The sequence below is a fragment of the Spermophilus citellus genome (genome assembly GCF_964194105.1).
Source record: "Spermophilus citellus genome assembly, chromosome: 11".
NCBI classification, from domain to species: domain Eukaryota; kingdom Metazoa; phylum Chordata; class Mammalia; order Rodentia; family Sciuridae; genus Spermophilus; species Spermophilus citellus.
The window spans coordinates 97,377,133-97,390,213 of NC_138192.1; the positions used below are offsets into that span (position 1 = coordinate 97,377,133).

At 36.2% G+C, this 13,081-nt stretch overlaps 1 protein-coding gene across 1 annotated transcript in view; it reads right to left on the reverse strand.

The window, feature by feature from the left end:
* Positions 1–12,429, reverse strand: part of STK17B (serine/threonine kinase 17b) — a 29,376-nt gene extending 16,947 nt beyond the window's left edge. The window contains exons 1-2 of the mRNA XM_081261647.1: positions 12,139–12,429; positions 5,331–5,496 (exon numbers count right to left, since the gene is read on the reverse strand). Coding sequence (XP_081117773.1) covers positions 5,331–5,452 — 122 coding nt within the window. The 5' untranslated portion in view covers positions 5,453–5,496; positions 12,139–12,429. The remainder of the gene's footprint in view (positions 1–5,330; positions 5,497–12,138) is intronic.
* Between the last annotated feature and the right edge of the window lie 652 nt (positions 12,430–13,081).

Here is a 13,081-nt window from a genome sequence, read left to right on the forward strand (position 1 = left end):
AATGATTTTTAACAAGGTTGGAAACTTTCAATTGCAATTCGTCAGCTGTTTTACCAGTATATTTCTTACTAATGCTCAGTGGTCTGTGATTCCTTTAACAGATAGCAGAGATACATACCCTATGGAGAATATTTAAAGACATTTCATGTTTAACTATGAAAATTTATAGTAATCAACAGGTAGGTACAAACACACACATATCAACAGGTAGGTACAAACACATATTTCTTATTTTAGAAATGAGTGTGTTTTTGGCTTTCTCCCATATCAGTACTCAGCATCTTAGTCAAAATTTTAAAACACACCAAAATTTAAACATGTCTACTGGTATATGTATGTACTACAAGTATACAGTCATCCAATATTTAGTTTCACAAAGGCCTGAATGAAAGACAATTCTGAGAAATAAAAGCAATTCATTTGCCTACACAGAAAAAATGTACATATGCTCTTAACCAGGTAGTTTACACTCAGTTCCAGAGAATTTTCAGACTTTGCAGCCCCTCCATAAGTCTTGTGAGTCTAGAGGATCCAAAATTAATAACCTCTCCAGTTTCTGGTACTAAGAAATCAGGTGTGGGGCTGGGGTTGTAGCTCAGTGGTAGAGCGCTTGCCTCACATGTGTGAGGCCCTGGGTTCTATCCTCGGCACCACATAAAAATAAATAAATAATAAAAATATTGTGTCCATCTACAACTAAAAAAAGTTTTTAAAAAAATCAGGTATAAATAAAAATTTTAGGAGACAATTTTTGTTCCACAGTTCCCTTGGCCAACTCCCCAAAACAAACTTCCCAAGACCTTAGCAAGGTAAACAATTTTTAATACACTTGGTCTTTAGAGTGTGTATGGGGTGGTAGAATTAATTGCCTGATTGTATTTTACTCTTCTTAAAATTTCCCCTAAATGGGTGCCAATGAAAAGCACTGGAAAACAAACTAGCTATTAAAGAAAAAAAGCTGTAATTTATTTGACTCTTACATTTATTAAAATATGCCTCAAGTTTCCATGTAACAAAACTGATTTTTTGAAGCAGTTTTAAGATTTGAGGATGTTTAATTTTCACTACAAAATACTTTCTCACTTTATGAAAAAGGTACACAAATTGAATCAAGCATTTCAATAAGTACACAAAAATATAAATCAATTCTTCAATTTTATATTTGAAACATTGATGTTTTATAAATTTTACAGTGAATAAAACTAAGTCAGAATAAGACTACATGACTCACGAAAGGTCACATATGGAAATGGAGTGCCAAGAAGTAAACTGGAATGTGAATTTCTAACTTTCTGTTCTAACCACTACAATTCCTTCCTTTTAAAATAGTTCTGTTTTTTGCTGTGTGTTTTTTTTTTTTTTTTCTAGGAAGTTTAACTTACTTCTGCCAATTCTTGGATTTGGAAGCAAAAACTTGTCTAAAACAGAAAGGAAATTTTTTATAAAGAAATTCATCTTGTAAAATTTAGACAACAGAAAGTTAGTCAAGAAAATTATACATCAGAAAAAAAAGAGTTTACAGCACTAACAGTGGCAATTAAGTTTTGCTGTAAATTTATGATTATATCCATGAGGAAAAATTCCCTCAGAAACAAAGAACAAAGTACTTTTATTTAATTGTTGAATGAATACCTACTAGAATGCCACATACTGTGCTATTCTGTATGCTGTACTCAGGCACTTTTAAAGTTGGAGATTCCAAAAATTTTTATATATGTGCATGAATATATGTAAGAGTGTGTGTATGTGTGTACCCTGTGAAACAAGGTAAATATTTTTACAATTAACAGAATCCTTAGGGGAGAAACAAGTGTTTTATTCTAAAATGCTAGTTATTAGAAATCTCCAAAATAATTTTCAATATATAATGTTACTGTACCAAATTTAATAAAACACTCAAGAAATCTTTAAAAACCCTTAACAATAATACTTAATTCATACCCTAAAAGGCAAGGCTGACCAGATTTCCCAGCAACGAAAAGGTCTAGTAGTTACCCTTCTACATTCTAGAATACACAATAAAATGTGAAGGGATGGGGAGGGTAAGCCACAAAGGAAGCTGACGTTTATTTCTGAATCTGCCTCACCCTTCTAACCACAAGCCCTATGAAACTTTGCCTCGGTTGGGGGAAGGATGGAAAAAACTGACCCAACATGTTTAAAAAACAGGAACAATGCAAGGTTTTTGAGAGTAGTAACAAATGAACTTGACTAACTTTTATGTATGTTCCTTTAGACTGCTCACTGACATCTTAAAATTAATTTTTAAAAAACCAGTGGATTTAGAAAGATAACATTATAGTTCACCACATGCTAGAATTATGTCTATATACTACAAAATATGCAAGTTTCAGTAGAAACAAGACTATGATCCTTATTTCCACTTCACAAAAGTATAATACATTAAGATTGGTTACAATATTTTTATAAATTTAAGCATGTTCTCAGCAGTCATGATTTCTAGTTTATCAAGGTCTGCTTATTAAATACATCAATGTGACTCATTAGTCTAAAACAATTTAAACAAAGATGATATTATGCCTCTTTCAGAAGATATTAGCAATCTGAATTTGCTTTAATCAGAATCTACCAAGAATTTTTGCTCTAAAATGTCAGAAAGCATACTGACACAAGTTTACAATTCTTACTCATGATGGCACCTCATTTTTATAAAACAATTTAGAATTATTGATATTGCCCTCATCAAAGTTGAAGTTCTCCAAAACCTTTACAGAAAAAAAGGTCTTTTCTAGTTCCCATAAGAGCTTGTTTTGCAAAGTTAATTTAATAAAGGCAAATAAATTTACCCATCAAAACAGTAACTTAGAAAAAAATTTTAAAATGCCTTTTATTGTACATACTGTTAAAGGATTTAATATCTAATTGCCTGTTCAGAGCAGTTTCCAAACATAATAAAAGGAAACTATGAGACATACAGTCCATCTTCTCACATAAGAAAAAGGAAATCATACAACTAAGTAGATCATACAACTTTAGATACAGAACAAAGGCAGGCCAACTGACTTGTAGCTCATCTGTTTCTACTAATGTTTTATATAATGTCATGTGGCAGATTTGATGCAGCTTTTGGAAGAAGGGTGGCTGGAAGACAGAATAGAGGGACAGAGTAGAAAGGAAGAAAGGAAGGAGGTATGGAGGGAAGAAAGCAGGTTCCTAAGGGAACTTCTAGGCTTCCTCAACACAATCTCCTTAAACTTTAAAGGGTGAGATATTACGATGCCATTTCCAATCATAAGCCTCCCATTTTAAGAGAGACAAATGAACACTACAAAGTGATTCAGAAGAGGGTATCTGCATCAAGGAAAGCTGTCTGGAAGTCAGATCATATGACAAGCATTTAAGGAAACTGTCAAGGTTAGAAATATTCAAATATCTGAAGGACTTTTACATGGCTGGACATTACGTATAGCTATAAAAGAAAACAGTGTCTATTAGGTAGACATTAGCAGAGTAGAAAACAGAACATTTTATGCCTATAAGGTATCCAAAAATGAAACAGACATTTGAAGCATTCAAATTGAGGCTGGTTAATGGCTTGTTGGGGGAAATTAGAGGAAAGACTGCTTACTGCATTTAAAAGAAAATTTTATCAGAAGACCACTGAAATTTTTCAATGAAAAGATTCTATGACATAAAAGAAGAAAAGAAGAAGAAGACAAAACAAAACACTCCTTGCTATGATACAATGACAAATAAAGACAGAACAAAATGATTTACCAAAGTCATTTTAAAATGTCTTTAAAATTCTCTTTTAATATACCATTAAAACATCCAAGCCAGTGGTGGTGCATGCTGATAATCCCAGTGGCTTGGGAGGCTGAGGAAGAAGAATCGAAAGTTAAAAGCCAGTCTTAGCAACTTAGTTAGACGCTAAGCAACTTACCAAGACCTGTCATTAAAAAAAAAAAAAAAGTGCTGGGGATGTAGCTTGGTGGTTGAGTATCCCTGGATTCAATCCCCAGTTAAAAAAGAAAAAAAAAAGAAAAAAGAAAAAAAATGCAAATAGTTTGCATACAAAATTAATTAGTATGATACAATTATAATCTGTGCTTTTGCACTGTGTTCTTTTATTTAATAAGGTAGATCTTATCTTTATTTTGAAAAATATATTCTCATAATCTTCATTTTGAAAAAGGTTTCATTCAATATCTATAAAAGTGAAAAAGCAACGATTTGTCTCCATCTTAAAAGACTACTATGGAGGCTGAGGTTGTTGCTCAGTGGTAGAGTGCTCACTTGGCATGTGTGAGGCACTGGATTTGATCCTCAACACCATATAAAAATAAATACAATAAAGGTATTGTGTCCAGTTATAACTAAAAAAAAATTTACAAAAAGACTACTATGGAAAGAATTACCTCTAATCGTTCAATTTTTGTTTTCACATTGAGATTTTCAAAGAAAAAAATTAACCCTACTATTTTAGTATACATCTATCTATGCAAACATTGACTAACCAGGCCATTTTAATAAAACCAAAACATTTACCTCCATAACTAAATCACACTGAACATATAAATTAATCATCATTTTGCAACCCTTCATTAATTACCTTTAATTTAAAGCTCAGAAGATACTTAATAGATAACTTGGCATAGCTTTTATAATTTCATGTATATTAAAAGAGTAGTACTAAATGATCTCATAATATCAAGTCACTCCTTGGCGTTTAGAAACTTACACCATGATTAAGCCAAGGTAAAATTTATACAGGCTCTTACTTATAGAAGAATCATTCTTTGTGATACAGAACTATATTTCAGGTATATGTTAACTATTTTTATTTAATTAGGAAAAAAGTGATGGAGGAGAATCTCCCTATTTCTTTTTTAGGCAAGTACAAACTAAAATATCCTAGGAATTTTTAAAAATTATTAAATAAAAACTTATACCACCCTATATAAGGTACTTTACAAATATTAAGTTATTTAACCCTTACAACAAGATAAAATAGACACAAGTATCTTTCTCCCTTCTTCAGATGAGGAAACTATGGCACCAAGAGGTCCAGTAATTTAATTGAGCTCACACAGCTAGGAAATGACAGAGCCCAGATCTGGACTCAGCAATCCACTGCGCTATGCAGCCCTCTTTCTATTCATGACCTTAGATAAGAAAGGGAAAACTCCCATAGGAACTCTGAAGTTAGGTGTGACACTTGATAGAAGGTCACTAAACCATCTACAGATTTGATTTTCCAGTCAGTTGAGACCCTGAATAACAGCAATAGAGATGATGACTTCACAGAACTATAGAAACAGAAATCCAAAATTTGACTTTAAACAGCATATACATCATAGTATTCTTACCTTCCAAGCTCTTTAGATGTAAGTGTATAGAAATTATTAAAGTTTTCCATTTTCATTGGAGTTTGAGGAGTTGTAGTTAACAAGCCTGAAATACTTCTACAATCAAATCTTCTCCGAGACATCTTAGCTGACTCCCAGAGATGCTTCTCTAATCACTTAATATTATCTATTTAAAAAAAAAAAGAGAAGAGAGAGGATATAAGTGCAATTAAGAAAAAAAATATGTTATCTCAGGCAGGATGTGTGTTATATTATACAGCTCCAAATATAGCAATAAGTCAAAGTATAAAAAAAAAATTAAAGAGCACATTCTACCCACAGGAGGAAACACCAGAAGCAAACACATAAGTTGGTGTCACCTCAATGGCATCTGAATAAAGTTACTGACTTCATTCCAGAACAAAACTACTATGAAAATCTTTCCAACTTCTTTTTTTTTAAGTTATCATAAAACTGTAATGAAAGCAATCATTTTGTTTCATTTTAAACTCTAATTCTTTGAAGTTATACCTTTCATACAAGTAGATAATTTAACACAAGGTAACGATTATTCATTTTAATTTCACCTGGCCAAATAAGTTTGATCTAATGTACAGATATTTGACTTATATTACTGATCTATGAATGACTACAAGAAATGAAACATGTTTTGAGGATTGACCACATTCCAAAACCAAATCCAGAAACTCTCCATTTTAGAGTCTCTCCTTTGTCAGAACCTGGCACAGAGACTGCCATGTGTAACAGCAATGAGTGAATGCTCACAAATAAAACCTTATTCTGGAGTCTTAATCATATCTGAAGTTCATGATTATTTGGAACTTTTTTGACATTTACATGCAGAGTGTTTTAACATCAAAACTACCATTTTGTAATGATGGAATTCATATAATAAGAGCAGACTAAACATTTCAAGATACTTCTGACTTTCTGCTAGGCATGCTTAATAAAAGAAAAAGTATTATTCTTCTCGCTCTTTCCTATAACAAACCCTGAGGCTTTTTTGTTCATTCTCTGTCATATCCCGCCACCCCTTATTTCCTGCCTTATGTCTACTGTCCTTTATTTTCCTATATTCAAATACAAATTACATTATACTTAGAAAACAGGCAGTGTGCTTAGAGTTTTCAATGTTTCAGTTCTGTATTTTCTCTTCTTGATTTTATTTTCAAGTCAGTAAATTATTCTCTATAAATTCCTTAGTCTTTGAGGGGGAAAAAGTAACTAGTTTGGGGGTATATCTCTAGGAATCTAAGGACACTAATGCAACTTTCTGAAAATAACATTTGGGTTTAAAAACATCAGGGTCTGAATTATCCATCATAACAACTATAAGACCTTAATTAATTTTTTTTTAACTTTGCTCCTTTAATTCATTTTTCATTAATATAATGAAATTCCTGTGGCTGTCTCCTTTATAAAGAAAAGGGGTTATTTTGGTTCATGGTTCTGGAGTTGCAAGGCTTCATTTGGTGATAGTTTTCTTGCTAGCAGAGTCCTGAAATGCACAGAATATCACATGTTGAGAGACAGGGAATAATGAGTGTGCATGTGTGCCTGATCTATTCTTAAAAAGCCACAGGATTTAATCCTGGGGGGGGCTCACCCTAATGAGTTTATGTAAACTTAATCACTTCCCAACAACTCTACCTCTAAACCCCATAGCTGAGAAAGTTCTCACCTTCTTAATAGTCCACAATGGGAATTAAATTTCAATATGATTTCAGGAGGACAAACCATGTTAAAGTCAGAGCAGCTACTACTACAGGATGAACTATGTCCTTCTCAAATTCATAGGCTGAAATACTCAGCTCCAGTACATCACACTGTTACTATGGACATAGAGCCTTTTCAGGTACTAATTATGTCATTAAGATGGGACCTACTCCAATACGACCAGTGTCCTTATGAGAAAAAGAGATTAAAATATAAACCCATGTGAAGACTATGTGAATACACAGGAGAAGACAGCCACTTGTGAGCCAAGGAAAGCAACACCTTGATCTCAAAATTCTAGCCCCAGAATTAAGAGAAAACAAATTTCCACTTGTTTAAGTCACCCAACATATAGCAATGTAGCTATTAAAAAAGATAGAAAGAAATACTTCAAATATGGAGGCAGAGAAACAAATACCACAATAAATGCTGTTCTTTTCAATCTAATTATGTGGCCACATTTCATTTAAATTAAATAAAATATCATAAGACAAAATCTCTTTTTTCCATCCCAAGTTTATTCTTCCACTGGCACTGGATGGGAGGATTTATCATTACCTTGACAATACTTATCCCATCAGACTTTGGGCTATTCTAGTATGATGAAGGTGAAATGGAATTTTACTGTGATCTGTTTTGCATTTCCCTGATTACTAGTAAGGAAAGCTTCAATTCTGCTGCCTCTAATATATGGATGATACCCAGTGACATAGGAGGCTGAGACAGGAGGGTCACAAGTTCAAGTTCGGCCTGGGCAACTTAGTGTATGAAAATTTTAAAAAGAGGGGGGAGCTGGAGACGTAACCTAGTATTAAAGCACCCCTGAGTTCGATTCCTATATCCCTCCAAAACAATGGATGATAATATCTTGCAGAGCTCTAAAAATGAAAATCAAAATATGATGAAATCCTATGGAATGACATTGCTGTGTGCTAGTAATGATAGCATATTATGACTGTTCCATTAGAAAAAAAATAACATTCTACATAAAGATATTCTCTACATAGTTTCTTGCCATTGTTGAGCAGCTGTACTGATTCCATATTCATTTTATAGAATAATAGCTATCCATATACTTCTCTGCCTAAAACTCCCTTTCTACATTTCCTTAAATGACTAATTCTTTTTATCCATACTCCTCCCAGGACACTTTGCCTAAAAATCCACAGGTTGATTTAAATGTCTTTCCTTTATGCCTCAAATAAGACGACCTTGGCATACTCCTTAACCTCTTAACACCTTAGACTCCAATTATGTTTAGTATCTAAAGGGCCAACAGCCTTTTATTTCTGTGCCTAAGCAAATAGACATTATCAGGTGGTGTCTGGTACCTGGTGGGAATTTTAAAAAATGTTTGATCAATAGAATTATATGAATTATAAAATATAGCAGAATGAAATTTTAAGTACATCTCATATTTTCAGGGGTTGCGATCTATCCTGAAATTAGTACTGGAGATGCAAACACAGCTCATCTTTGCTTAATTCAGTGTTTAACTAAATAAAATAAGAAACATTAAAATTTCTATTAGAGAATTTCAGGCCAAAACAGAATATCCACAAAATTATTTATATCATATACTGCAATATGATGCCAACAGAGCATTTATTTCCTATCTATCAGTCTTTCCAGACTATGTGACTCCCTGTTTTTATGTAAATACCTACTTCAGCTAAGAACATCAATAGTTTAAGAAAATACTTCAATCAGTAAATTCAGACACTTGTGCTATCAAAGAGTGATAAATCTCAATTTTCGTGAAGTAAATCTGAAAGGCAATGGAAAGCAACGCAAACCACAAGATTGCAGGGAACCAACTCCTCCTGTCTACATGGGCATTTACTGAAACCCAGTTGTTCCTAGGAAAAAGAGGAACCTGGCAATTTAATTACATAGCGTCCATCAAAAGTAAAGGAAGAACTTTCTGCTGTATGCCAGAGGATCCATTTTTAATTAGCCTTAGATTGGCAGTAAAGGCATTGGTTTGAAGGATGAAATGATAATGGTTTTCAATTTCAAGGAAGGTATATTCATTATATGTATTCTAGTAACAGGTTGTTGTTTGCTTTTAACTATTGAACACAAAGTAGAATTTAAGAATTTAATCTCCTGAAAATCACAATGGAAAACCAACTAGACTCACTCTAGTCCAACCAACCTAGTATATACTATCCAAGGGCTGAAATCCCAGGGAACAACCCCAGGCAGGCCTAACACCATGCCAAGACAGTAAGGCCTGATGCTGTCTCTTCCCACCTTCAGAAAAAGAATTAAATCCTATAATTGTAAACTAGGATAAGACATTGAAAAAAAAAAAACAAACGGAAATAGAGTGGGCCAACAAGCATAGTGCTTGTCATTCATCAAATGGAAAATTAGGTTTCTGTTGTAAAATAAATTACTGTTTACTCAACAGCATCACTGAAGTACTGTTTATTCAGTAATCATCAGAATGCAAAATGGAATCTGATCCTTTAAGGATTAAAGAGGCAACTACTATCTCACTGCTTAAATTCTTCAATGCTTAATGCATAACTAACGCCCCCTTTTGGAGTAGTTGAAAAAGGGTAAGGGATGAACCAAGACATGTTGCACATAAATATTAAAAGAAATTGACTTCATGCTTTAAAAAGCAGTGAAGTTTGAGTTAAATATTTTTGGGAAAAAGATAAATAAAGAAAAAATTTAACAAAATATGCCTTGAAAATTTCAACATTACAACATATGTAGATAAAAATAAACTACTTAAAAATAAACCACTGAATTTTGTCCTCAATATTATGAAAAATGAAAGCAACAGAATACATTTTAAGTTCTTCCAAATAGAAAGGTAATACTTAAATGACTATTGATGTTTGTGATACAATAAATTCAAAAGAATTCTAATAACAAAAGCAAACAAAAACAACCAAGAATCAATCAAAAAACCTTTAAAAGTAGTAGGTCAAGGTCAAGGGACAGGGATGCAGCTCAGTGGCAGAGCTAATTGTTTTTTTGTTTGTTTGTTTGTTTGTTTTTTAGAGCTAATTGTTGAACATGAACAAGGTCCTGGGTTTGATTCTGGGCACCACAAAAATCGTAGTTAGGTCAAGAGCAATGTTCTCATCTGCCAATTTTACATACAGGAAATGTGCACTACAATATACCACACGTGCATTTTTGAAATAATTTCAAGACTAAGTGAATGAATCAGTATTTGATTTAATTGATTCTGGGTTTTAAATTGAGTCTTCAGGATTAAAATAGAAATTTTGATAAGGAAATTCTCCCTTCTAATTGTAAACAGCTTCAAAACAAAGTTTCCAAAATTATGTTTAAATGTTTACTAGTAAAATACTGTCAGTGTAAGCTGAAATAAAATTGTTTGATTAGAAATATCTGCTACAAATGTCTGTCAAATTTGTCTCTTCAAATTTGTTATTAATATGCGGACACTGATCAGTCAAGCCTCCAGTTTCCTAAAAACTGATTCTATCTTAACCAACTTGTAATTCACTATACAATAATCTCAAGAGAAACAGAAATTATTCTATCCACACACTAAAAAGATTTCCAAATAATTACAGAAACTTTGCTTTTATTATAACCCAAACATATCGCCATACAAGTAAACTTATTTTACTGTAATATTTTAGAAAAATGACCTAACATGCACAATGTGCATCTTAAAAATAAAGCAGCTATTAATAACTCCAACTATTAAGTATTAGAAATTTCCTTAAAAATTCAGCATCTGCTCAGATGCCTTTTTAAAAATATACAACTTTATATTTATAAAACACATATTTAATATTTATAAAACACACATTGAGAAGTTGCTGAAAACTACTTCTAGACAGTTTACCATAAAACTGCAGAATGCTGGACCTATGAGAAATTATCTTTTCCTGTATTAAAACTGTGTTCCTGGGTTTAAAATGCCAGGTTACATACACTACTTGCTCAGTCAGTTCTACAGACTCTGCGTTTCAGCACACACATTCGCATAGACTTGACAGACCACACCATATCATACATCCCTGCAAGGTTCACCTAATCATTCATTATTACCATGGATGTAAACATCACCTCTGCTAAACAATTGGTGAATGTGATACAAAGACCTGATGTATTCAAATATTATTGAAATCTGATCAGTATTATGGTTGGACTCTTTAAAAGCATTTTTCTTCTTAATTTCAAAATGCAAAGTCATGTCTGAGTGTCTCTAGTCCCAACACAGATAGGAAAATCTAATACCAGCTACCAGCTGGCAATAAAGTTTCTTTCAACTTTGTCTCCATTTATCCAGTCCTCTGAGGGAATGCAAATGAAACGCTTTTACCTACAATAAAACAAAGGGCCTGGGTAAACGTCAAAATCGTGGCCGTCCTGTAGATGTACAGTTTAAGGATTGGTCTTGTACACAAAGTGGTTTCCAGGGCATTCGAGTAAGAGCTGATTACTGAAAAGTAACTGAAACAGCTGCAGTTCTTCTTGTCCTCTATTCACTGATTTTAAAAAAAAAATTGTTCACAAGCGATGACTGAAAATGCCCCACAGATGAGCACAAACTTTCTCCTCACGACAGACAGCTGTGGACATGACGTGTCCCCCAGCGCAGACATGAACACGTCCCGTGCAGACACCACGAAGGGAACTCGAGGGGAATTCGGAGGACCACGTCAACGGGATGTGGAAGGGGCGCGGGTGGGCCCGCCGCGTGGCGACCCCCGAGGGGCCGCGGTGGGGGGTGGGGTGGGGGCAGGCTGACCGCACGCACAAGTGCCCCCGGGATTGGAAAGCGGGTCAGAGGACACGGCCGCCCCCCCCGGGGAGCACTCGCTGCAGACTGCCCCAGGCCACCAGCCCGACTGCGGAGAGGGGCCCGTAGCGGCGGGGCCGGCGTGGGACGGGGGGCGACAGTTCAGAGCCCATCTCCGCAAGGCCGGATTCCGGGTAGACCTAAGACCCCCGGCTACAACGCTGGGACCTCTCCAGAGTCCCGACCCGCTCCGGGGTCTCTGAACCGATTCAGGGGTTCGGAGTCGCAATCTTAGTTCACCCCCCAATCCCGGCTGGACCGCGGACCCGCGAGGCGCAGTACACTGACCGCTCCGGACGCAGCAGGCTCTCTCCAGGCTGCCCCCTTGGAGGGGGCTCCGGTCCCTGGGCTCCCGTCCCGCTCCACGCGGGTGGCCGCAACTGGACGCGTTCTCCAGCTCTAGCCAGGTGAGGCGCCGGGTAACTCGGAACTTGGCAGAGTCCACGCTTACTATTCCAGACAGAGGTCAACACTTGTGAACTGGTCCCCTTCGAAGTGACTCGCGGCGACCGTGGTGAAGAAGAGGACCGAAGTTTACAGTTGAGGTTTGAAAACTGCAGCAGCGTCTGGGGCAGAGCAGTTTGCTAGATCCCACCCCCGGGTCGGGAGAGCCAACCGGAGCGTGCGCGGAAGGTGGGGTTGCCATGTGATGGGCGGGGCGCCAGCCAGCCAGCGGCGCGTGCTGAGGGGCGGGACCCAGCGGTGAGAGGGCGTGGCCCGCACCCGACAGCCCTGTGGCTGGGCGGCCCTACAAGCAGGTGTTGAGCTTGGGTGTCTGCAGCCCCGGAAGGGTGAGGCGGTTCGCTGAGGTCACGCGCACTCCTGTAACTCTGAATGCACCTCTTCCCACATTCAGTCTGGTCATTCCACGAGGTGTGAATAACCGGACAGTGGGAGAAGCAAATTTTGTCCCAGGTGCGTGCAAGTCGTTACCAAACTTCTGTGCCTACCAAAGACCTGTTTCTGACTCTTTCGGATTATCTTCCTTATGACCTGAACCTACCCTTCAAGTGGAGAGTCCAGTTTGCTGCATCTTGGCAGAAGTTCTTGGAACATCAACATCGCTTGGGGATTTGTGGAAACTGGGCCCCCCTGCTTAAGTTCGCTCCACCAAATGGTGTCCTGACACATTGGCTGAAGGTAGTGTAGAGAGGGTCCATATAATAGGATGTATTGCTGATTTTCATGAATGATGCTAATTTAAAAAAAAAAAAAAGGAAGCCCATAGCAA